At 41.5% G+C, this 26,316-nt stretch overlaps 2 protein-coding genes across 3 annotated transcripts in view; both read left to right on the top strand.

The window, feature by feature from the left end:
• Nucleotides 1-929: 929 nt before the first annotated feature.
• LOC112846149 (putative C-type lectin domain family 20 member A) lies at nt 930-3,972 on the top strand. Its single transcript, XM_025905427.1, has 5 exons — nt 930-1,014; nt 1,171-1,272; nt 1,461-1,838; nt 1,994-2,338; nt 2,425-3,972. The coding sequence occupies exons 1-5, from the start codon at nt 954-956 to the stop codon at nt 2,769-2,771; spliced, it is 1,233 nt and encodes a 410-aa protein (XP_025761212.1). The 5' UTR covers nt 930-953; the 3' UTR covers nt 2,772-3,972.
• Nucleotides 3,973-5,306: 1,334 nt separating this feature from the next.
• The window catches only part of LOC100710971 (RLA class II histocompatibility antigen, DP alpha-1 chain), an 89,378-nt gene continuing 68,368 nt past the window's right edge, over nt 5,307-26,316 (top strand). The window contains exons 1-4 of one of the 2 annotated variants that reach the window (XM_005460587.4): nt 5,379-5,503; nt 5,927-6,175; nt 17,282-17,566; nt 18,449-18,789. In XM_005460587.4, coding sequence (XP_005460644.1) covers nt 5,440-5,503; nt 5,927-6,175; nt 17,282-17,566; nt 18,449-18,576 — 726 coding nt within the window. In that variant the 5' untranslated portion in view covers nt 5,379-5,439 and the 3' untranslated portion in view covers nt 18,577-18,789. Of the gene's footprint in view, nt 5,504-5,926; nt 6,176-17,281; nt 17,567-18,448; nt 18,790-26,316 lie in introns of those variants that run through there. The other variant, XM_019357253.2, reaches the window with a different exon arrangement.

Genomic DNA, 26,316 nt, shown 5'->3' with positions numbered 1-26,316 from the left:
ATTTTATTAGGGACCATGAAAGATTTGTAATATTGTCCCCATAAACAACATGTTTTTATAGAACTCATTGTGACACAGAGATTTATATTCTTTCACAATGAACATGAACTCAAAATCTTTTGAGTTTCATATTTATAAAATATGAAAAGAAGACTTTTATTACAATGTATGAGCTACACCTCTTGTTAAAAAAAAAGCTGATTGGATGCATTTAAAAAGGCTCCTGTCGAGACTTCTATGAGCACACACACACACACACACACAATTTTTTTCCTTTGCTTCCATTAAGATGTGTGTTTAAATCTAAGATACCGTTCTTATTTAAATAGTTTACTGATGTATTAAAGATGTAGCTCAGTAATTATGAACAGAATAAAGTGGATTTCATCATCTGCAGTTTGTGAAAAATGGTAACAAATTAAAAACAATTACAATTGCATATCCAGAGGAATGAGTCATGTTTTAAACACGGATTGAATAATCAGGACTGACAGACATTTATTGAGCTCTACAAACTCAACGATGGATGACAACCTGATGATGAGTGAAGCTTGAACAGGATTGACTGCTGTGGCAGTACATGCAAAAGTCTTTGACAGGTTTTTAAGATCATGTCAGCATCAGAGCGATCCAGCGATATTGATCAGTACAGGCAGCGTTATGTTTGTATTTTCAAAATCCAACAGACTCCTATTCATGTTTCTGTCACAGAGAGGTGACCTGTCCATGTGCACCTCTGCTGTCATATTTGGATATTAGAAACTTCCTCTTTCTGCTTGTTGGACAGTCCAGTGTTTCTTCTTTCCATAGCTTAATGTAAATGAGTCCCTTTGTAACTGATATCTACACTGCATCTTTGAGCCAGTGGGAAAAACTATTTGTTCATATTGAAATACTGAGTATAAAGAGAGTGTATGTTAGTCCAGATGGTTATTTACTGCAGAGCTGTCTGCATGAACACCAGAGAAGAACCAGATTCAAACCTGCAGGCTCATTTCATGTCTGTGTACAGAGGTGCTGTGTGGACCACATTTGAACTCTTGCTTTTGTCTTCATGGGTAATTTTAAACAGATGATCATTTATTAAGAATAATCATATATTTCTTACAGCAGTGTGTGATAAACTAGATATCTGTGTTTAATATAAAGTGCTGTGTGTCCATCAAACAGTGAAGAGCTGCTGGATTCATTGTTTCCTCCAAATGAAAGAAAAGTCATTTTCATGTGACAGAGCGACGATGCAGTGGAGTCTGTTTCTGCTTCTTCTGATGGGTGAGTGATCATTTTACCAGGGCTCCTGATGGTTTCCACCTAAAATCCTTCAGTTTGATCAGGAGTCATTAAACAAATGAACTCTTACTGATCAAATCAAGGATTCACCTGTAAACTGGACAGTTTGATGGGAACATGAGTTTCCTGCTTGTATCAGCAGATATTCAACAGTATTTCTTCTGTTTTAGGTCAGTGTGTCTTCATCACATGTCAGCTGTATGAGTACCACTTTATTAAAGAAGAGATGAGCTGGGATGAAGCACGAGCATACTGCAGAGAGAACTACACAGACCTGGCCAAAGTGTTTGACCTGACAGACATGAGAAGACTTCAAGACTCTGCACAGAGTCAAACAGAAGCCTGGATTGGACTGTACAACATCACAGGAGGAGCCAACAGGAGGTGGCACTGGTCTCTGCCGGGGGAGGAATACACTGAAAATGAGACCTGTTGGACAGCTGGAGACCCAAATGATTATAGTGCAAACCCTGAGAACTGTGTGATGACAGGAGACACGTGGGAAGATTATCCATGTACCCACACATTTCAGTTCATCTGCTATGGCGGTGAGAATATGTGGACAGTAATGTGGCGATATAATATTTAATAATGTTATAATCTAGTTCATAATCTGTGTTATATGTTCCTGAATGAGACATTTTGAAGAATGAGACAAATTAGTTGATAAAGATGTTTTTGTGTTTTTCTGTTGACTCGACAGAAATGATGAAAGACAATAAAACCTTTCATTTAAATGATAACTCTGTGACCTGGACTCAGGCTCAGAGCTACTGCAGACAGCATCACACCGACCTGGCCAGTGGACTCGATCAGATATACAGTGAAGAGTTTAAGAAGCTGCAGAACTCTACAGCTTTGTGGATCGGCCTGTTCAGAGACACCTGGAGGTGGTCAGATGGGAGTAACTTCTCTTTCAGATACTGGGACATGGACTCATTTAATGATGGACTAAACAACAGGACATGTGCTACGACTCTGTTAGAGAGATCAGGAAGATGGAGCTCTGCTGGATGTGACCAAAGAAAGCCTTTCTTCTGCTATGATGGTGAGTTTACACAGATTTATCTCAGCTGTTTGTCCAATAGATGAACTGCTGGAGTCACTGAGAGGCTTCCTTGATTTTTATGGCAGATAAACTGATTCTGATCAGGGAAAACAAAACCTGGGAGGAAGCCTTGAATTACTGCAGACAGAAACACCATGACCTGGTTTCAATCAGCAACCCTGAGGAGCAGCGATGGGTCCAGGAAAGAGCCAAAAACGTCTCGACTCCTTTCGTGTGGCTGGGACTGCGCTACTCCTGCTTTCTGGATTTGTGGTTCTGGGTCAGTGACGAGCTAGTGTGCTATGAGAGGTGGGCTTCCGGGGGAAGGACTGAAGACTGTGACATGTCTGCAGCCATGACCACAGGAGGGCAGCACGAGTGGGTCAGTCAGAGGGAAAATGAGACATTTAATTTTATTTGTATAAAACACTGAGGTTTAAACCTAAAGTCACTTCTTAGCTGCACATGTAGATTTTCTGGGGTGAACTCTGTGTTTCTGCTCAGTGTTTACAGTCTCTGGGTTTGAAATGGGAGAAAAATGACCAACAGATTATTACCTGCAGGTTAGATATGTGCAGAGAGCAGTCTGTGTTTCATTTCCTCTCCTTTACCAGAGTCAGGAACATCTTGGTTTCTTCCTTCATTGTTGCTGGATTGGTTCATTATTAAACTGTAGCAGGATATTTGTTTAGACTTAGTTCAGATATGTTGATGGTTTGAATATTTCTGCTTCATGTGCTGTAAATCTTTGTATCACATCATTGTATCCTCAGCTTGAATTACAAAGCCTGTCACTAAAAGCAGGTAAAACCATGTTTGTGTCATGATTCTATATGAGCTCTAAAGTAATCACGTGGCTCCATGGCATTTCCACAAACGTAGATATGCAGAAACTGGAAATAAGTCTTTCACATCACTGTGGAGGAGTTTTGGTCGTGTCTATTTTAAAGAATTGTTTGAATTCAGCCACAATGGATGTTTTTCAAGTTCATCCCAAAGCAACTTGATCTGATTCAGTCTGGTTTAGACTCGGACACTCCAAAACCTTCAATTTCTATTTCAGCCATTCATGTGTGGACTTGCTGGTTTGTTTAGGACCTGAGTGCTGAGTTTCAGGACATAAACTGATGTTTGGACATCCTCCTTCAGGATTTCAGAGAGCAGAATTCATGTTGGCCTGAAGCAGCAGAGCAGCCCAGACCATCACACCACTTTTTATGAAATGCTGTTAGTCTGATGTCTCATGTAACAGGACTCAAACCTTCCATAAAATTCAGCTTTTGTCTCATCAGTGGCATTTTGGCAGATGTGAGATGAGCCTTTGTGTTGTGTTTGCTGAGCACTGGTTTTCTCCTTTTCTCCACTCAAATATAAATCCTAATTTTTCAACTTCAAATAAATTGATTTGAATATTTTATGGATCTCAATGTTCACTTTCAGAGGGATGTTATGAGACAGTCCAACTGATAATAGCTTTAATTTCATGGTAAACTATAAATCCATGACTTTTCAATTTTTTTAATGTCTTTGATGGTTCTGGTTGTTGTTGTGTGACCCGGTCTCTTTGGAGCTGTGGCTGTACTGCAGACTACAGTTTATCTTAAAAATGCTTTTCCATAATAAAAACCAACATGACAGGACAGTGTGCACTCCTCAATTTTTACTTTGTCGACTCCTCAATGCACATGGCACAAAGAGCACCATACCATAAACACTTCCTCCGTAAACAGGAACCAAGTATACTTTGCAAAATGATATAAAAATAATTTTAATTTTAGACATAAAATTATATCAGATGAAATCGGGCGCGCACAGGGTGGTATGCCCATATATATTGCAGCAGGGTGGCACGGTGGTTAGCACTGTTCCCTGACAGCAAGAAGGTCCTGTTCAATTCCACTGTTAGGCTGTGGTCTTTCTGTGTGGAGTTTGCATGTTCTCCCAGTGTTTGCGTGGGTTCTCCCCACGTCCTCCGGCTTCCTCCCACAGTCCAAAGACATGGTTAATTCAAAACTCTAAAAATTGCCCATAGGTGAGAATGTGGAAATGAATGAGAGTGTGAATATTTGTCTGTTTCTCTGTGTTAGCCCTGCGACAGACTGGCGACCTGTCCAGGGTGTACCCCGCCTCTTGCCCTAAGACAGCTGGGATAGGCTCCAGCGCCCCCCAAGACCCTGAGAAAGGATAAGTGAGAGTGGTGGTCGCAAATTTGGAAGCCAACATGTTAGCCTTTTTCCACCAACGATGTGGAGATCCAGCTTTTTTAGATTCAATTAAAATCAAGGCACTCATAAGAATTCTTGAAACAGAGTTTCATCCACCGAATCATATGAGCAGCAAGAAAATACATACAATCAGTCTTGTCTTTGAACATGCTCTAAAATCTCCATCAGCAAATTAAAACCCATCCACCTGTCATGATGTCTTAGGTACCCCCGTGAGTGCACCTGTTTAACTTCAGAGCAAACATTAACCTGAGAATCTAAATACGGTTCTCGATGAAGCTGGGCTGAGCCTCTGCTGCTGTTCAGTGTCATAACCAAGATCTTATTGATTATTAATATTGTTTCCCACAAGCTCAGAGAACGTTTTATTTTGAAGGTCCTGTCAGGGTTCAGTAATTTGTAGTTTGGAGACAGAGCAGGACTAGAGCTGAATCCGCCTCTCAGAGCCTGTTGATGGTCCCCACTGAGCTTAGAGCAGAAGGATGAAGCCATCACAGCTACTCCACCTTCATCCCTTTGAATAATGAGGCAGGAGGAGACTATTCTTCCTCTCAGAGCATCAAAGAGGTTTGATGAGATCACCTCTGCAGTTCTCCACCAGGTGTCCTCAGTGTACCAGCACTCCCAGATCACCTGACCACCTTTTCCATGTTTCTTTATCAGATCTTCAATTTCCACACCTGTGATCGTCATCACGGTCTGATCAAAATGCGTTTTATTATAATGTAATTATTAATCTCAGCTCTGTGTTCATGTCCCTGGTTCCTCTGTCTGCCTGGAACGTGATGATATCATGTGGTCCCTGCTCTGTGATTGGCTGCTGCGTGTGTTCGCCCTCATTTAGAGAGTGTGAGAGTCACAGAGCTGCTGCTGCTAATGAAGATGAAGGTGTGGGTGCTGCTCCTTGTCCTCTCCTCGGTCCCCTGTGTCTCTGCTGATGGTGAGTCTCTGATTCACTCATGAACTCTTGTATTTTTACCCTTTCATGCATTAGTTACTAAAAAAAAAGAACTCGGCTTGCACATTTAATATATGACCGTAACTTCACCAGCTGATTACTTAAGACATATGTAACTGGGACACTGTATGTCTAAATATGAGCTTTTCCACAACAAAAACATATTTGCTCCGCAGAGTCTAACAAAAAAAAAAAAAAAAAAAAAAACCCTGAGAAAACACAAATATAAAATGTATATATTTAACAAAATATATGTTGTTTGACTAATAGGTTAAAAAAAGACTTTAATGAACTATATATTTAAGGATTAAAGCATCATGGTGATGGATGGTTCCTGAGAGACTCACATTTGCTTTGAGTCAGGACTGAATAACAGACACTGAATGAGCTCTCTGATCTCCTCAGGTCTCCACGAGACCAGCTCAGTCAGTGGCTGTTCAGATAGTGATGGAGAGGATGTGCTGATCCTGGATGATGAGGTGGTCTGGTACGCAGACTTCTACAACCAGAAAGGAGTCGATTCTCTGCCAGCCTTTGCAGATCATCCACACTGGAAGGACGGAATGTATGAACAAGCTGTGGTTAATCAACAGATCTGCAGATATAACCTGAAGATGGCTCGTACGGCTATGAAGGACTTCCCCAAACAACGCGGTAAACACAAATCATCAACCACACAGTCCACATGTAAAGAGCAAAAATACATTTCCAGCTTGGGAGTAAATACTGTGAACATTTCACTCTGTTAAAAAGATAAAGGAAAAAAAAAACCAAGAGCTTTATGGCAGATAAATCACAGGCTGACAGGTTAGATCAGTGAGGAGTAGTGACTTAAACATGCTTTAGTCAAACTACTGTGGGACATTCAATCCATGGAGGAACTGTTTGGTTTTCAGGATCCGACCGTGTTTGAGTGTTTAACGTTGGCTAATTCTTCCAAAGGCTGCTCTGGTATCTCAGTTTTTCATTTTCAAATGACTTTATCAGCTGATGTTACTGTCACGGTTCTGGGTCATTTTGACCCACTACTGCACTAATTACCTACGACCGACAAACTCTTTTAAATCTTCGACCTTTTTACCATCAAAAATTGGATTCATACCGGAATTTAGGATACTTTTCCCATACTCGAACGGACTCCTCCGCCTGTGCGTACTATTCGCCGTTCTTTCCATTACACAAAAAACGGCATAGAAAGCGGGGCAGACGGAGTGGTGTTCGCGTTCGAATCAAAGCCCATTTAAAAGCACTTGGAGTGGTTAATTGCCGCTCCATCTCAGAAGCTTTTTGGCTTTCTCAGTATACCCTCAGACAGAGTCGCTATCGATGGATTCACTATGCCGGTCAGCTAGCCCCAATGGTACAACCAGCAGAGTTTCCACTCGGTTGGAGTTTGAAGCGGGACACTGGAAGAGGAGTGGATTACACCAATCTCCGCCAGCTGGGACGTGCATCTAGGAGTGACACAATCGACGTTCTTCGGATGGCACTACTGAATACTAGGTCACTGGCGAACAAATCCTTTATTGTTAATGACTTTTTCCTAGCCTCAAAGCTGGATGTTTTGTTTTTAACGGAGACCTGGATCCGCCCCGGTGAGTCCTCTCCCTTTTCGGAACTTCTCCCACTAGACTGCGCCTTCTTTAACACTCCTAGGACTGTGGGCAGGGGTGGCGGAGTAGCCTCGGTTTTTCGAACTAAACTCAGAGTGCGACTATTGCCCTCTGCCTCATATTCCAGCTTCGAAGTACAACTTCTGGAGCTGCTTGGTTCCTCTCGGACTCTCTGTGTGGTAGTGTACCGCCCTCCAAAATGTATTAAGGATTTCATCAGTGAATTCGCTGGCCTTCTAGGATCTATCCTCACGCTTAATGATCGTGTTCTTATTTGTGGTGATTTTAATATTCATTTATGTTGTGAGGCTGACCACCTCGCCAAGGATTTTTTATCCCTCATTGACTCATTTAATATTACCCAGTGGGTTAGACAACCAACTCACACTAAAGGGCATATGCTGGATTTGGTTCTGTCGTATGGCCTGGATATTTCCATCACTGACATTAAAGATGCTGGGATTTCGGACCATTTCCCAGTTATGTTTAGCGTCCAGTCATGTAACCTGGACCTGAACTTTGAGGGCCCACAGTGCCTAACACGCCTGATTAATTCGGAGTCTGTTGCCCTCTTTTCCGAGGCTTTTGCTAACACTGTTTGCTATGATGACCTTAGTAATGCTTCCCTCTCGGTTGATGGTTTAGTAAACTTTATTTCCTCTACATGCTCCTCCATTTTGGACACTGTAGCCCCAGTTAAGACCAAACGCCGTAAAATCTCCCGTCAACCCTGGTTAAATGAATCTACCAGTGCCCTCAGACGTGATTGTCGCCGAGCCGAGAGGAAATGGAAGAAAGATCAACTCCAAGTGTCTTTAGACATCCTGCACATGAGCCGGTCCAAATATCAGAAGGCCGCTAAAATGGCTAAAACGTCTTTCTTGTCAAATATTATTGCAACTAACAGTCATAACCCTCGAGTTCTATTTAAAATTTTCAACTCAGTGGTTAATCCCTGCCCTGACGTCTTGATAGATGCCTCCCTGGCCCTTTATGAGAAATTTTTGAACTATTTTGTAGATAAAATCTCACTGCTAAGGGCTTCACACCCCCTGATTGTAAATCATGCCCCAATCCCAGTATGTTCAGCTGCCTTCCATCAGTTTGAACTGGCATCACTCACGACGTTAAAAGAATTAATTAATACCCAGAAAAACTCTAACTCTTTGCTTGACACCATCCCTTCGCGTATAATTAAGGAGGCGTTCGATACTATTGGGCCCTGTATCCTAGCTTTAATGAACTTATCACTGTCATCTGGCTGTGTTCCGACTGCCTTTAAACATGCAGTCGTGCAACCAGTTATAAAGAAAGCTAGCCTTGATCATAATACGCTAGCGAATTACAGACCGATTTCTAAACTTCCTTTCTTGTCAAAAATCCTAGAGAAAATAGTGCTTCAACAACTTCAGACTTATTTAGAGAGAAATGGTCTATATGAAAAATTCCAGTCTGGATTTAGACAGCGTCATAGTACTGAAACTGCTTTATTAAGGGTTTTTAATGACCTGCTCCTAATTACTGACACGGGGCATCCCGCAATCTTAGTCTTACTGGATTTGACGTCAGCATTTGATGCTGTTGACCATGATATTCTTTTGACAAGGCTTGAACAAGTAGTTGGCCTAAAAGGAACTGTCCTTACTTGGTTTAAATCGTATCTCTTTGATAGGTCATTCTCAGTCATGATAGGAAAATATTCTTCCACACCTGCTCCCCTTCGTTGTGGTGTCCCCCAGGGCTCGGTGTTGGGCCCTGTGTTGTTTTCCTTGTATTTGTTGCCATTGAGTTCAATATTTGCTAAACATAATGTCTCTTTTCATTGTTATGCGGACGACATTCAAATTTATCTTCATTTGACCGGACCTGCGTCCTCCCCATTACATCTTCTGCTTGACTGTTTAAGGGATGTTAAGGAATGGCTATCACAAAATTTTCTTACACTAAATGAGAAGAAGACAGAAATTATTGTCTTTGACAGAGATACATCTTCAGGACGGCTAAATGACATATTTGGTCCTGTTGCTAGTCATCTTACTGACGCCGTTAGGAACCTTGGAGTCATTATGGATAGCTCATTTAAATTAGACAAACAGGTATCTAGTGTGGTTAAATCCAGCTTTCATCAATTACGTCTAATTTCCAAGGCTAAATCTTATATTCCCTACAAGGATTTGGAGAAACTTATTCATGCCTTCATTACTACAAGGCTAGACTACTGTAACTCCTTGTATATGGGCCTACAACTCTCCCTCCTTCAACGACTGCAGCTAGTTCAAAACGCCGCAGCTCGCCTTTTGACTGGCTCAAGAAAGTATGACTCTATTACTCCTGTCCTGGCAAACTTACACTGGCTCCCCATTAAATTTAGAATTGATTTTAAAGTTTTACTGTTTACTTATAAAATTTTAAATAATATGGCACCTGATTACCTAGCTGATCTTCTCTGCCTATATAGCCCCACAAGAGCACTAAGATCATCAGACCAACTGCTCTTAGTGCAACCCAGGTCTCGCTTGAAAACCAGAGGTGATCGTGCCTTCGCCGTTGCAGCACCTAGATTATGGAATACACTTCCTTTCCATATACGCGCATCGGATTCTATTCAGTCTTTTAAATCTCGTTTAAAAACATACATGTTTGACATTGCATTTAAGGTCAATTAGGGCAAACTGCATCCGGATTGCATTGGATTATGTAACTATTTTATTGTATTTTCATATTTATAGTTTTATTATACTTGATTTTATCTGTACTATGATCTTATGGAAAGCACTTTGGTGTACTTCGGTCTTGAAATGTGCTATATAAATAAACTTTGATTTGATTTTGATTTGATTTTTCTGTTTCTCATGTTTTGGTGTTTTTCTAGATTATTATGTATGTTCTGATTAGTCAATGATACTGTTTTGATTATGATTATGATTATTATTTTAGTAGGTTTTGGTCAGTGTCAAGTCTGTCTCTCTCTGTCTAGTCCGTGTCTTAGTAAAGTGTGTTCTGTTTCCTGTTTTACTTTGAAGGATCATGGTCTTGTGTGATGTCAGTGTGTTCAGTTTTACTCCTTCCTTGTCTCGCCAGCCTAATTTCTCCCAGCTGTGTCTCCCTCCTGTTTCCCATTCCTTGATTGTCCTGTGAGTATTTAAGCCCTGTGTTTTCTCCTGCTGTTTGCTGGTCTGTCTGTGTTTTCTCCCCGAGTCTCTCTGTGCTCCTCTGTGCTTTATGTACCTCCGCTCTCTGTCTCCTTGCGTTCAGGTTTGTTGTTTAATTCTTAGTTTTTCCCGGTTTAGGTTTTCTCAGTTATGTTCTCGCCACCCTCACCTTTCATCGTTTGTTCTTCTCCACAATAAAACTCAATTGTTTCATTAAAGTCAGTGCCTGCCTTTGGGTCATTACCTCACCGCCACACGTCTGCCCTCGCAGCCGTGACAGTTACAGACTTTCCATCACCACTGCTGTCTCCATTACATCAGCTTTGCTGTCATTATCCTGACACTCAGGTGTATTTGGCTTATTATTGCCCCCCAACAAAGTCCAGGGAGGTAGCCAATCAGGTCAGCTGTTAGTACTGATTAGGGCTATTGCCCTGTTGTAAAAGCTGTCCTTGAGTCTGTTTGTCCGCAGCCTCAGCAACCTGAATCTCCTGCCGGATGGCAGCAGCTTAAACACCTGGTTTAAAATGCTGCCATCTGGCAGCAGCTTAACATGATCAACCTATCTCTAAAAATCGGCTATATACCACAGGCATTCCAGCTGACAGTAGTTAGACCGTACTTAAAAAGCCAACTCTAGACCCAGTGTTCTTAGCTAATTATAGGCCAATCTCCAACCTTTCTTTCATATCAAAAATTCTTCAATGAGTACCGCATTTTTCGGAGTATAAGGTGCACTTAAAATCCTTTAATTTTCTCAAAAATCGACAGTGCGCCTTATAATCTGGTGCGCCTTATGAATTCTGGTTTTGATTACTGACCTCGAACTGATTTTATGTGGTACATGGTGCTCAAAAATCTGTCAAAAAATGTTTTAGTATGACTTATGTACGACTTACGTTAGCATTACGGCTAGCATAGTCAGGAGCCTGGCGGAGTAATCTGGGTCCAAAACTCCGCCCGCTTCAGGTCCCAAAGTCAAATGAACACTGCGGCATCACTGAAAGTTAAAAACAGTCTAAATTCTTTCATCTTTAATAAAATGATCAGTGTTGCTGCTTTACCAGGTGTAAAAATTAAGTTTAACATTCAGGCATCCATGAAAACAGAATTTATTAAATTTAACAAAGTTAGAAGTTAGCAGGAATTTAGCTCACTAGTTTCCACTTAAATATGATATACCATGTTCTAACTGAGAGATATCTAGAAAAAATTAAAACGTACAGCTCTGCTATCACTTCCAACATAAATGAAGACAGAAAACTAAACAGCAGTGATGTTTGTAGGGTTACTGAAGTTGGACTAGCTGGTATATAATGATGTGCCACGTGATCGCTAGTAACACAGTTATGTTAGCATAACAGAAACACAGTGAAGCTGGTTGATGAACGCTAACTTTTTTCCACTGGATAAAAGTTAACGCAAGGCTTTTCGATGGTTAGGGACAAATGCAATCCCACGTCAGGATGCTGTAAACGGGCCACACTTCAGTCAGGAGAACAACTGAGATAATCCATCCACAATACGAGGTTAGTCATTAAAATACTGCAACAACATGGGAATAGAGCAGCTGCGAGAGAATTCAACATTACTGAAGCAATGGTACGGAAGTGGAGGAAGCAAGAAGAATGAGTAAAGTTTGACTTATCTGACTGTTTTGTTTCGCTTAATGCACCTTATAATCCAGTGTGGAATGGAATGGTTTATTTGAAGAGTTTCAGTCAGGTTTCAGAGCTCATCACAGCACAGAAACAGCTTTAGTGAAGGTTACAAATGATCTTCTTATGGCCTCTGACAGTGGACTCATCTCTGTGCTTGTCCTGCTAGACCTTAGTGCTGCGTTTGATACTGTTGATCATAATATCCTATTAGAGCGATTAGAACATGCTGTAGGTATTACAGGTACTGCACTGCAGTGGTTTGTATCATATCTATCTAATAGACTCCAATTTGTACATGTAAATGGAGAGTCCTCTTCACACACTAAGGTCAATTATGGTGTTCCAGAGGGTTCGGTGCTAGGACCAATTCTGTTTACATTATACATTCTTCCCCTAGGCAGCATAAATTTTCACTGCTATGCAGATGACACCCAGCTCTATCTATCCATGAAGCCAGGTAACACGCACCAATTAGTTAAACTGCAGGAATGTCTTAAAGACATAAAGACCTGGATGGCCGCTAACTTTCTGCTTCTTAATTCAGATAAAACTGAGGTTATTGTACTCGGCCCTGAAAATCTTAGAAATATGGTATCTAACCAGATTCTTACTCTGGATGGCATTACCTTGGCCACCAGTAAGGCTGTGAGGAACCTTGGAGTCATTTTTGACCAGGACATGTCCTTTAACGCACATATTAAACAAATATGTAAGACTGCTTTCTTCCATTTGCGCAACATCTCTAAAATTAGAAATATCCTGTCTCAGAGTGACGCTGAAAAACTAGTTCATGCATTTATTACTTCCAGGCTGGACTACTGTAATTCTTTATTATCAGGAAGTCCTAAAAACTCCCTGAAAAGCCTTCAGTTAATCCAAAATGCTGCAGCAAGAGTCCTGACAGGGACTAGAAAGAGAGAGCAGATTTCTCCTGTTTTGGCTTCCCTTCATTGGCTTCCTGTTAAATCCAGAATTGAATTCAAAATCCTGCTCCTCGCATACAAGGTCTTAAATAATCAGGCCCCATCTTATCTTAATGACCTTGTAGTACCATATCACCCTATTAGAGCACTTCGCTCTCGCACTGCAGGCTTACTCGTTGTTCCTAGAGTATTTAAAAGTAGAATGGGAGGGAGAGCCTTCAGTTTTCAGGCCCCTCTTCTGTGGAACCAGCTTCCAGTTTGGATTCGGGAGACAGACACTATCTCTACTTTCAAGATTAGGCTTCAAACTTTCCTTTTTTGCTAAAGCATATAGTTAGGGCTGGATCAGGTGACCCTGAATCCTCCCTTAGTTATGCTGCAATAGATGTAGGCTGCCGGGGATTCCCATGATGCATTGAGTTTTTCCTTTCCAGTCACCTTTCTCACTCACTATGTGTTAATAGACCTCTCTGCATTGAATCATATCTGTTATTAATCTCTGTCTCTCTTCCACAGCATGTCTTTATCCTGTTTTCCTTCTCTAACCCCAACCGGTCGCAGCAGATGGCCCCGCCCCTCCCTGAGCCTGGTTCTGCCGGAGGTTTCTTCCTGTTAAAAGGGAGTTTTTCCTTCCCACTGTCGCCAAAGTGCTTGCTCATAGGGGGTCATATGATTGTTGGGTTTTCTCTGTATTTATTATTGTGCGATCTACTGTACAATATAAAGCGCCTTGAGGTGACTTTTGTTGTGATTTGGCGCTATATAAATAAAATTGAATTGAATTGAATTCACTTCTTACTGGGATATGATATGATGATAATGATCTTCTTATGGCCTCTGACAGTGGACTCATCTTTATGCTTGTCCTGCAAGACATCGGTGCAGCATTCGATACTGTCAATCATGATATTCTTCTAGAACGATTAGAGCATGCTGTAGTTTCACGGTCACTGAACCACTCTGAACCAAACCCTCACTCTCACACCGCTTTAGTTGTAGGAAGGCATACAAAATGTTCTGTTACTGTAGGGTCTACCTTACAATACAAAGCGCCTTGCGGCGACTGTTGTTGTGATTTGGCGCTGTAATACTGAAATAATACTGAATTGAGCTGAACTGATGAAGTGTAGGCTTACCTGGACAGCTCTGGGTTCACCAGGCATAGACCCTCAGTGTGGAATCATGAATCCAGACTCTAGTCTCCCCGTCTCTGCTGCAGAGATTTGGTCCAGGTCACGCAGCCCGATTGATCTTGAGTCACAGTTACCCACTCCACAAACAGATCAATATTTAATAGACAAGATAATTGATAATTTACAAATAGCAAGTGGGAGGAAGTAAAAACTGCTGATACTTGAGTGGCCTGTTCTTTCAAATCTCGTGCATCTCACACCTCTGCCCTGTCATTCCATTGAGGACCAAAACCTTGAGTGGGCGGTACCATGACAGTGGGTGTTTGATCAAACCTATTAAAATATTTATTTAGGTCATTCACCCACCCCAAGTCTCCTGCAGCCTGGGGGGTTGGTTTTTGTCCTGAGATTGTCTTCAGGCTGTTCCAAACCCCTCTGATGTTTTTCTGTTGCAGCTGCTCTTTCATCTTTCTCCTTGAGGAGAGCCTTTATTTCAGGATTTATCCATGGCTTGTTGTTAGAAAAACACTGGACCTTTATGCTGGGTACAGTGTTGTCCACACAGAAGTTCATGTAATCCGTAATGCAGTCTGTGATGCTGTTGACGTCATCCTCCAAAGGGCTGCAGAGGTTGTCCCACACAGTAGAACGGAAACAGTCCCTCAGGGCCTCTTCAGTCTCTGCCGACCATTTCCTTACTGTGTGTTTCGGTTCTCTGTGTACTAGAGGTTTATACACAGGCTGGAGATGAACCAGGTTGTGATCTGAGCCCCCAAGGGGAGGGAGACGTGATGAGCTGTATGCCTCCTTGGTGTTGGCATACAATACGTCCAATGTTTTATTGTCTCTGGTGTGGCAGGTGACATACTGGGTGAAGGTGGGGAGAGTGGAGGACAGGGAGATGTGATTAAAGTCCCCAGAGATCAGGAAAAGGGCCTGAGGGTGCTGTGTTTGTAGTCTGCTGGTTACAGTCTGCAGGACCTTACAGGCTGCTGCAGCGTTAGCAGAGGGCGGGACATACACAGCTATCACGCGTGGGATATTGGCTCACTCGGCAGTAGGCAGAACAGCGGAGGCCCCAAGGGCTAACAGCTGATCCCTGCTGTATTATTATTACTATTATTATCTAAGTATTATTATTATCTTACTATTACTATCTCACTCTTGAGACAGGGCATAAACAGGAAAGCCTGTTTATGCCCTGTCCTTATCTTCAACGCCATCCCCCGTTCTCTGCTGGCCATCGGGGCAGGGGGACTGGGAGGAGGTGTTGGCCGTCCAATTGGGATCTGGGATGCGGGGCCTCCCTGCTGCTGCGGAGCCGGGGGCGGTCTGCTTGCCTCCACCCTGATCAGTGCTGAGTATTTGTATATGTGTGCATGAGGGTGGGAATGCATGTTTGCGTCTGTGTGTGCCTGTTTGTCTGTGTCTATATGTCAGGTCGGGTCTTAGACTCCACCTCTCTGGGAACTCCCAGGCCCTCCAAGTATGGAGGCCTATCTCCCCTCACCACACTCCCTGCCGGTGGCTGATGCCCTCAGGGGTTGGTGGTTCTTGGTGTCCAGGGCTGGGCGCTCAGGTATGTACCAGCTCACTCCCGGTGGCTACTTGGCGGGGCCTGGTGCCTGTTGCTCGGTCAGGCCTCTAACGGGGCGTAGGGGACCCTCGGGCCTCCGGCCTCTGGGCCTGCGGCTTGGTTCACTCTGGCACAGCTGGCTGCCGGCAGAGCCGGCGGGCACGCCAGTGCAGCCCCCTCTGTCTTCTGCTCCGTGGCTGCTGGGTGACCCCTCATCTTGGGCTCTCCTCAGCTCTTCCCAGGAGGGTGGCACGGATGCCCCTCCGGTGGTACTCCTTGGGCTCTCACACTCTGGAGCCTCTGGATGTCTGGAGCCTGGATCTCCTCCATGCCTGCTTCATGCCCTGGGGGACAGGGCTAAAACTCTCTACACCCTCTAGCAGACCGTTACATGGGGAAACCTTTTGAATACAAGCGCGCTGAGCCACACAGGTGTGCACACGGGTGTACACTGTTCATAGACATAAACTACACCTTACTTTCCTGCTACCTCAAAGCACATTGTGCGCTGTCGGTCCTGCGTGCTGCACAACAACATTCAATATTTAGTATTTACTGCTGTTTACACTTAGCTAGATTAATACGATGGTGTTGTGTTCATTATGTTGCTCTCTTTTTTTGCTTGTTTTCCCTTCTTTTTCTCTCAACAGGTGATCCAGGAGGGTTTTTTTTGTTTTGTTTTGTTTTTTGTTTTTTGCTTTTTTAAGTGCCCTTCTCACTGTCCCTCTTTCCCTCGGTTTTTCTTTTCCTTCATCCTTTATTTCTCCCTTTCCTATCCCCTAGTCATGTCTGTCCCGTCTGTAACAACTGAAAATAAAATAAAATAAAGAAAAAAAAAATTGCCCCTTGGGGAGAAACAAAGTCTTTCTGATTCTGATTCTAAAACAATGGGAGGTTGGATCTCCATGGACTTATATAGATTGATACTAAGATTTATACCTTTATTGTTTCACAGTGGGTTAGAAAGGGAATGCTCACAGTTTAGACTTTAATTGCAGATTATAAAATAATAATCAAATCACATCAATTCTAATTATTTAATTAACCCACTCTGAGCTAATGCTGAAGTTGTTCTTATCTCCGGGGGAGAGGTTGGTGGTGAGATAGGCACTTCCAGTAGTGTAGGTATGTTCCACCTCAGTGTTCTGTGTTAATGGAAATAATCAGGAAGCTATGATTCCCTGATAGATCTCACATCTTTTCAAAGTTACAATCCACGGGGAGAACAATAAAAGGCTTAAGAACCTACAGTAAATGATGGACGTCCAACTCTTATGCTTCCTATAGAATGAAATACCGAACCTACAGAATATATATCCTCTTTAAATCTTTCCTGATTTCATAAATCAGTTCTTGCACATTTGTGTTTGTTCCATATTCTGGAGAAAGTGCAGGTCATCAGCAGAATCTTCTGTTTTTTCACACTTTCTTTGTTTTCTCATCTTGTTGTTTATAAGCTCATTATACATTTTATTCAGTTAGTATTTGTTTATTATTTAGATCCAAAACTACAACAACACTCATGTCAAAAAAGTTTTTCATTGTAAGGTTACAAACTAATAAATACTGGAGTTAAAACAGAACTACCACAGAGTCCGTGCAGGTCCAGTACATAGTGACTCCTCTTCGTCGTAACGCTGGTGTATGTTGAGTGCAGTGTGTCTAGTGGTGTTGTGAGTAAACTGTATGTGTTTGTGCACAGATGCTCCTTCCAGCGTGAACATCTACACTACACTAAATGTGGAGATTGGAGTCCAAAACACTCTGATCTGTCATGTGACTGGTTTCTATCCTGCTCCCGTTAAAGTCACCTGGAAAAAAAACATAAAGAAAGTGGTTGAAGGAACCAGCATCACTGTTCCCTTATCCAACAAGGATGGTTCCTTCAGCCAGACGTCCAAACTGGACTTTGTTCCAAAGGGAGGAGATGTGTACGCCTGCATAGTGGAACATATGGCCCTGACCCAACCAATTACCAAAGTCTATGGTGAGTATATTGTTAAAATCTCCCAATTCTTTTAATCTTTGGGCTGAAGGAAGGACAATACTCGGTGTATAAATGCTCAATCAACAATATTTTATTTCCATATAATTCAACACTTAAGAGCATAAGAACCATCATGATGGGGAGACCTGCCTGCAGAGGGTCACAGCAAGTCTCAAAATGGTGACGGGTTACTCAGCTTCTTATAGCCTCTAGTAGCCCCCACCTAGTCATAAAAAGCCTAAACATTCACATTCTTTCTCTCTTACGGCGCCTAAGTTATGACCTCGGCTCCCTGTCTTTCTGCTCTCTGTAAAGGTGGGGGTATGGAATGTGGTCGTCTCTTCTATTCTAGACACAAGGTCTCCTGCACACAACATTCTCTTCATGATTCAGCAGTATGAAATGTCAAGAAACAGTGTAACACATTCAACAGTGTCGAGTAATACAGGTCAATCAAATAGATCTAATGATTTTCACACTCTTTTAGGTCAGAAGTATAATGCAAACTAAAACTACATACTGATCACACACTCTATATTAAGGGGTATAATATGATCTACAGCAGTATCATAATTCAACTACTTTGATTACAGATATAAGGTAACATATGATAACAGAATAATCTCACAATATCAAGTTCAGTTTACTTTACAATGTACCAATTCACAACAACAGTGATCTCAAGGTGAGTTATATTCTAAGGCAAAGGCTCAATGTCTGCAAAGCATTGGAAGTGTGCTCAATGATCTCTAATAATATCATCTGAAGTTAAAAAACAAGCAAAAGCAGAAACTGTTGGTCCCAGCACAGAGCCCTGTGAGACTCCATGACTGAGTGACTGTTTCCAGATGTGAAGGTTGACGTCTCTCTCTGTCTCTGCAGCTGTGGAGGACGTTGAACCCATTCTGGGACCCATTCTGGGACCTGCAATATTTTGTGGAGTGGGTGTGACTGTCGGGGTCTTCGGCGTGGCAGCAGGAATCTTCCTCTTCATCAGAGGGAAAAAGTGATGCTGATTGGTTCATGCTAATGTTTGAATAGAGGTAGACACTGTCCTCTGATGAACTGATTTTTATATGATTCATTACAAATGAAACCTCTGGAAGAAAACTGTGGCAGCAGGTCACAATGATCTCAGACCCTCCTCATCCTCACTGGGACTGATTATTGATGTGAACCAGAAAGAGTTTCATGGCATTAAAGATTTACTGAGGAAGCTTTGATTTCATTCTTTATTCTTTCAGTTTGTTTTTTTGAATGTTTTTTTTTGGAATGGTTTCATGCTGTTTGCATTTAGTGAGCTGATTTTTCTTGTGTGCAGAATGAAATGGTAAATGGCCTGTATTTGTATAGCGCTTTACTAGTCCCTAAGGACCCCAAAGCGCTTTACACATCCAGTCATCCACCCATTCACGCACACATTCACACACTGGTGAATGAAGATGAAGCTCATGGGTTTTTGAATTAAAAAACTAAATGTTTCTTCTCGATGTTAAATTATTTCTTTTTTATAGAGCAGCAAAATTGAAAAACAAAATAAAAATCTGGTTTAAAAGAAGGCTGATAAAAGTAATGTAAGGCACGGGAACCTGAAGAAACTCCTTAAGGGAACAAAGGACAGCTCCTGTAACATCAGGAAATACTCTGATTACATTTTAAGAAAAGACTCATAACAAGTCACTGACTGAGCCTGAACCATATTCACATTGGCAAACTTCCTCAGAACCCTCTCAGAGAGGAATAATTCAACATAAGTTAAATCACACTTTAATTAATAAACAGTGTGACAATAAACAGTGTAAGCGCAAAACATAAACAATAACTGGGCACATTTTTGTTGTGTGGGGATTTTTTTTTTTTCATTTTTTGATATAGATTCTTTTTAGCATGTTGTGATCTGCTCAGCGTTTGCATTAAAGCTGAGATGTATTTTAGAAAAATGCAGAGGAAGATAAGATAAGATAAGATAACCTTTATTAGTCCCACACATGGGAAGTGGACAGTGCAAAGTTCAGAAATTGAAGGAGGAATACAAAATAATGGTAAAAATGGCCTGTATTTATATAGCGCTTTCTAGTCCCTAAGGACCCCAAAGCGCTTTACATATTCAGTCATTCACCCATTCACACACACATTCACACACTGGTGATGGCAAGCTACGTTGTAGCTTAATAATGACCACTGATCCAGCCGGGTGAAGTTAGACGAAGATTTAATGACACACGTGCGGAGAGATCCAACCCTGTTCGCAGACAGCATCAGATCCCTGTCTACCAATACTCAAACAAAGGTTTTATAGGGTAGGGGTAATACAGCCCCCCCCCCTTCATGCATAAAGCAGACACAATACAGCGTACGTCAACCCAAAACCACAAACGTTCAGTTGACTTTTGACACAGTTTAAAAGAACATCGCGTCTTCGCCTCCATGCAGGTGTCTTCCCCCACAGCTCGTCTCACCGCTGTCGCTTCTCGCTGGAATCAGCAGATCGGTTTCCTGAAACAGCTCGGTCGCATACGCCGGCACTCTTGCAGTTATAGCAAAATTAAATCTGACCTCTTTACCACAAAATGAGCCTACTACTATGCGTATGTATGTGTGTGGTTATGTCATAACCACAGTTGAACTCTGTCTCACCTCTCACCTCTGCTCATAACCTTTTCCCCAGACAAAGGCCAGCACGTACACAACTGAAACTGATATGTGTAATATATTGAATAAATGTCTTCCTTAAATGGTACTACTTAAAACTTAATCAAAGAATGTAAACAAATAAAAGATAATAAAAATAACCTGATATACATGTCTTGTAAGCGTGTGTTGCAATCCTTCCACAGCTCCAATCAAACTCACAGTAGATTGGCTGATCATAACGCCAACCAAAAGTTTCTGACCCTCACTTGACCAAGGACCGACAGCTCTTTAATAAGCACAAAATGCAATTGTGTATAAATGCTTATAATCATTTTCATAACCAAAGTTTCAAAGGTTGCCAATATGTTTGCTCATCCTAATATAGTCTAAAAGCAACCCCAAGCAAAACAGATTAAACTTTCACCTATAAATGATTCCCCCTAACTAAGTGTGTGTGTGTGTGTGTGTGGTTACGTGTGTCTATGTGCTAACCACAATTGCACCCCATTTCACCTCGCCGACTAGCTCCTGACCTCTCACCAGACAGAGAGACAGAAGCCGCTCTCATGTATGTAATAACCGAACCGAAACTATGTATGTGTACTCTACTGAATAAATGTTTTAATCAAGAACCTCTACTAAAAGCTTAATCAAAAGATATAAAAGTATAAAAGATAATAGCATCATCGAAACTGCTCCTCAGACTAACTTTCACTCAGATTCTGGTTTCGGTTTCACTTCCTGCAAAGCATGTAACTTCAAAAACATGTAACTTCCTGTCTTATTTTGGCACAGAGTTACTCTTTCACAATGCAGTCTGCATATAAACATTTAAGATTATAAATTCAACTCAACAGTTTAAAGTGGTTATAACTGCACCTGTAATAAAGCTTAATTGGGTGCCAATATGTTTAAACATCTAAATGCAATATCAATATTAATAATTAATGGAATGGTAATATGATTATAAAAAATAGCAGCAAAAATAGCCGTAAAATATCTTTCTACTCTTCACACAGTCTTTTAGGGTATGTCTCTACCAGCTTTGCACATCTACAGACTGAAATCCTTGCCCATTCTTCTTTGCAAAACAGCTCCAGCTCAGTCAGATTAGATGGACAGTGTTTGTGAACAGCAGTTTTCAGATCTTGCCACGGATTCTTGATTGGATTTAGATCTGGACTTTGACTGGGCCATTCTAACACATGGATATGTTTTGTTTTAAACCATTCCATTGTTGCCCTGGCTTTATGTTTAGGGTTGTTGTCCTGCTGGAAGGTGAACTTCCGCCCCAGTCTCAAGTCTTTTGCAGACTCCAAGAGGTTTTCTTCCAAGATTGCCCTGTATTTGGCTCCATCCATCTTCCCATCAACTCTGACCAGCTTCCCTGTCCCTGCTGAAGAGAAGCACCCCCAGAGCATGATGCTGCCACCACCATATTTGACAGTGGGGATGGTGTGTTCATAGTGATGTGCAGTGTTAGTTTTCCGCCACACATAGCGTTTTGCATTTTGGCCAAAAAGTTCCATTTTGGTCTCATCTGACCAGAGCACCTTCTTCCACATGTTTGCTGTGTCCCCCACATGGCTTGTGGCAAACTGCAAACGGGACTTCTTATGGTTTTCTGTTAACAATGGCTTTCTTCTTGCCACTCTTCCATAAAGGCCAACTTTGTGCAGTGCACGACTAATACTGTAGATCTCTGCAGCTCGTCCAGAGTCACCATGGGCCTCTTGGCTGCATTTCTGATCAGCGCTCTCCTTGTTCGGCCTGTGAGTTTAGGTGGATGGCCTTGTCTTGGTAGGTTTACAGTCAGTGGCGGTCCTAGCATGTTTGGCGCCCTGGGCGAACATTCCCTCTGGCGCCCCCCACCACACACACACACACACACACACCAACACACACATAAAACATATTAAGGATTGTACATTAACATAAAACTGTTGTTGGAACCATACTGAATTTCACCAGAGAAACACACACACATATGAAGAGAGAGAGAGTATGCATAGTATGCAAACAGCTACCGGACAGCCATCATAATTCGTCATACAATGACAACAGGACAAATCAACAATGGACAATGACTACTTAATATTAAAATCTGTAACATAATGTATTGTTTGGAGTTTAGTCTGTTACTGTTACTATTTTTACCATTTCTTCTTGGAGCAACTGTAATCCACATAATTTCCTTAGGGGTTGATATTAAAGTATTCTGACTCTGATTCTGTTTGTGTCCGGATACATGACCTGCCATTATCCAATGACACATCTGCTTACCTCTATCTTGTGCTCGTTTCTCCTCCTCTTCTTTACTATTTTTTCTAAACTGAGCACCTGATGGCTTTGAACTTTTCTTGTCCATCTTGGTTTTAATTTTGCACTCCAGTATGAACACAAGTCCCCGAACTCGAGGATCACCACAAAATAACCTAACAGACCTACACCTTAGTTCACAGATTCACTTTGTCTAGGGTTTATTTCTGGGATTTCACACAACCCAGGATTCAAATCATGAATAGATAATGGGCTTGGATTTACATCATTATGAATGAAATGTGCTCTATTTGGAAGCAGCCGGCCCCCTCCCCTTTTGATGGGTTATGTGTGAGACTTTAAATCATCAAACTGTAAATTTTAAATTATTATTGATCCCTTTACCACGAGTCCTAAAGTGTATATTTATTTTCTTACTCTTCTCATATTTATTGTTTGTTTACTTGCACTGCTGTAACTGGAGCCTCGTCGTCTCGTCTCTCTATATACTGGACTGTATGTAGCGGAGAAGACAATAAAGTTTACTTTGACTTCAGCAGCGCGCAGGCGCACCGAGGGCTCTCGTGCTCACTTTTCGCGTACAGAATTTCGAAAAAACATCGGTGCAAATTATAAGTCTGTATCATGATGTCTGGTGTTTTCGTGTTTGTTGGTTTGTTTTTATTTTGTTTTATTTTGCGAGTTGGTTATTAGATGCTGCTCCAGCCACCCGCCCCTCTCCTCCCTGTGCCGCAAGCAGCAGGTGCACCTCGCAAACGGAGGGCGCCCTTACTCCCAGCAAATGGGCGATAGAAAACCGATCGGTGCCTATGCCATTCCCAATTGGCTGATGTCGGGGCAGCATGAGCATTTTTTTTGTTTTGTTTTTTTTTGGCTATGCCCTTGATGCCGCCCCCCACCACGATGCCGTCCCGGGCAACCGCCCGTGTTGCCCGTATCAAAAACCGCTACTGTTTACAGTTGTGTACAGTAGTTGTTAACTACTGATTTTATCTACTGTTCTGATTTAATCGACTGTTTTTTTTTTAAAATCAATTTCAAATCATGCTTTTTAATTGTTTTTATTTTTTAATGTCTCTGTAAAGCACTTTGAATCACCTTGTTGTTGAATTGTGCTATATAAATAAACTTGCCTTGCCTTGCCTTGCCTTGTGCAATACTCCTTTAATTTCTGAATGATGGCTTGAACAGTGCTCCGTGGGATGTTCAAGGCTTGGGAAATCTTTTTGTAGCCTAAGCCTGCTTTAAATTTCTCAATAACTTTATCCCTGACCTGTCTGGTGTGTTCTTTGGACTTCATGGTGTTATTGCTCCCAATATTCTCTTAGACAACCTCTGAGGCCATCACAAAACAGCTGTATTTGTACTGACATGATGACAGGTGCACTCTATTTACTCATTAGCACTCATCAGGCAATGTCTATGGGCAACTGACTGCACTCAGACCAAAGGGGGCTGAATAATTATGCACACCCCACTTTGCAGTTATTTATTTGTAAAAAATGTTTGGAATCATGTATGATTTTCGTTCCACTTCTCACGTGTTCACCACTTTGTATTGGTCTTTCACGTGGAATTCCAATAAAATTGATTCATGTTTGTGGCTGTAATGTGACAAAATGTGGGAAAGTTCAAGGAGGCCAAATACTTTTGCAAGCCACTGTAGTTTGGACACCGGCAGTACTGCTGCGGGACGCAGCGCTAACAGCTGATCCATACGGTAAACAAAGGATCCCTGCACTGGGTCCCCAAACACGGGTTTTTCTCTGTTTTTTTCCAAAAGTGGAAAAAAACAGAGAAAAACAACCAAGACTAGCACAAAATGGTAGAACATGATTGCAGAGTCTAATTGCTAATACTTTAGTTATGAAAAATTCCGAGAAAATAAAGATGAGAAAGAAAGAAAGAAACTCAGAATGAGCGGAGCTGCTGTAACAGGCTGCCACACGGGGGGAAGGGAACCAACAAAACAAAAACAATAAATTAAAACAACAACGACAACAAAAGGGAACAAAGTGCACAATGTTAGCTTACAAATTACAAGCTGAGTAGCAGGGATGTTGAACTCCAGGCCTTAAGGCCCAGTGTCCTGCAGGTTTTAGATATCACCCTGTTTCAACACACCTGAATCAAATCATTTGTTCATTTACAGGCTTCTGGAGGACTTCAAGACATGTTGAGGAGGTAATTTAGCCATTTGGATCAAGTGTTGGATCAAGGACACATCTAAAATCTACAGTTCGACACCTGTGGTGTAAGGTGTTCTCAGCTTCCACAACAACCAGCCAGGCTCCAAAGACTACCTGATTCAGTTTTGTGTTACTGAGTGCTGAAAACCCGCGTCAGCAGCTGGTTGGTCTGTCTGAGCTCAGATACTGAAAAGTCCTTTTGTTGACTTCACATTGAGAGTTCAGAATATAGCCCCCAGACTTCAAACTACAGTTTATTTAATCACCTTCAGGCCATGACACTGTTAATTATTGGTTTTATAAATTCATTGTTGGGTCGCAAATTTTGAAGCCAATATGATAACCTCATTCTGCCAATGATGTGGAGGTCCAGCTTTTCATATCCAATTAGATCTTCTGGGAAAGAGTAGAATTTTTAACAAAGAGTTTATTAAACAATGTCATATGAACAGCAAAATGGATTACATACATTAAAGCAAAACAACACTTAGCAAAGCAAGCAAAGCTAACCCTGGTGTAGAGCCTTTTAGCACAAACAGCAGAGACACCCAAAGTGAAAGACAGGAAAAAAAAGCAGGTCTGGCATGTCTGACCCTCCTTTATAGGAGGCCCCAACCGCTCCTCAAGCTGCTATGTAACGTTCCATTCCTTGCTTTTTACTTCGACTGTATTAATTTTAAACTAATAAGTATTTTCTCAACTCTACAAATGTCAAGATTACCCCAATTATCAATGTAAGATGTTTGTTAATACTTTTCCCCAATCAGTTATCAATCCTTCCTGTACTTTGTTCCTTTTTTAATCTGTGACACTTAAATAACTTTCCGGGAACTACTCCACAAATTTCCGTGCACTATTCCCAGCATCCAGCATCTTTAATTGGGTCCCTTTGACAGTTTTATGGCCAAAGTGAGTCCAAAAGTCTGCAAATCTACAGATATCAATCCAAGTGTGGAACAAAAACAATTAATCCTCCTGACAACTTTGTTGGGTTTGCTGCCAGAAGTAGGCTACTTTATCTGTTAAGAAAGTTTTTTGTTTTTTTTACAACTTTTGGCAGCCAAGACAGGCAGTGCCAAGGCCAAACCCTATGTTTGGACTTGTGACCATTGGCCATAACACAAAGGTTAGTCATTGATCCTGATTACTAAATTTCAAACAGTATGGATCAACAGGTGCTCATACAAGTGGCACAGACTTCATTAATATAATTGCAGATAATATTTGACCTAAATATGTGGGTCCTGTGATTTTTAGCTGTAGGTTAAATGCTTAACACAGTGATTCCAACACATAAAACACCCCAGTGTAAGTGTATGTAGTGTACACATAAAAATACTCCATTGTAAGTATATATATATTGTATACAAGAATATATAATTACATATTATATATGTGAGTATATACCAGGGGTGTCAAACTCAAATACACAGTGTGCCAAAATTCAAAACTGGAACAAAGTCGCGGGCCAACATTAATATTTATTGAAAAAAAATCTTCCTCCAGATATAAGAATGAATCTTTTCTTATGGACTCAAACAGGTTTTGCTGAAAAACTGAATATGGAACAAGCAAAGCTTAATACTAAACAATATATATATATTAGCTGTATAATACCAGTAGGCCAGCATTAATAGTAATTTGGTA

This window comes from Oreochromis niloticus, linkage group LG3 (genome assembly GCF_001858045.2).
Source record: "Oreochromis niloticus isolate F11D_XX linkage group LG3, O_niloticus_UMD_NMBU, whole genome shotgun sequence".
Taxonomy (NCBI): Eukaryota; Metazoa; Chordata; class Actinopteri; order Cichliformes; family Cichlidae; genus Oreochromis; species Oreochromis niloticus.
Note: the sequence above shows the minus strand (reverse complement) of the source record. Positions and strands in the feature narration are given on the sequence as shown.

Excerpts from the sequence above, each read along its gene's own strand:
- LOC112846149 (XM_025905427.1), top strand. The coding sequence starts at position 954 with ATGAACACCAGAGAAGAACCAGATTCAAACCTGCAGGCTCATTTCATG. Across the intron at positions 1,015-1,170 it reads TTTCATGTCTGTGTACAGAG|TGAAGAGCTGCTGGATTCAT; the intron begins GTGCTGTGTGGA and ends TCCATCAAACAG. Across the intron at positions 2,339-2,424 it reads GCCTTTCTTCTGCTATGATG|ATAAACTGATTCTGATCAGG; the intron begins GTGAGTTTACAC and ends TTTTTATGGCAG.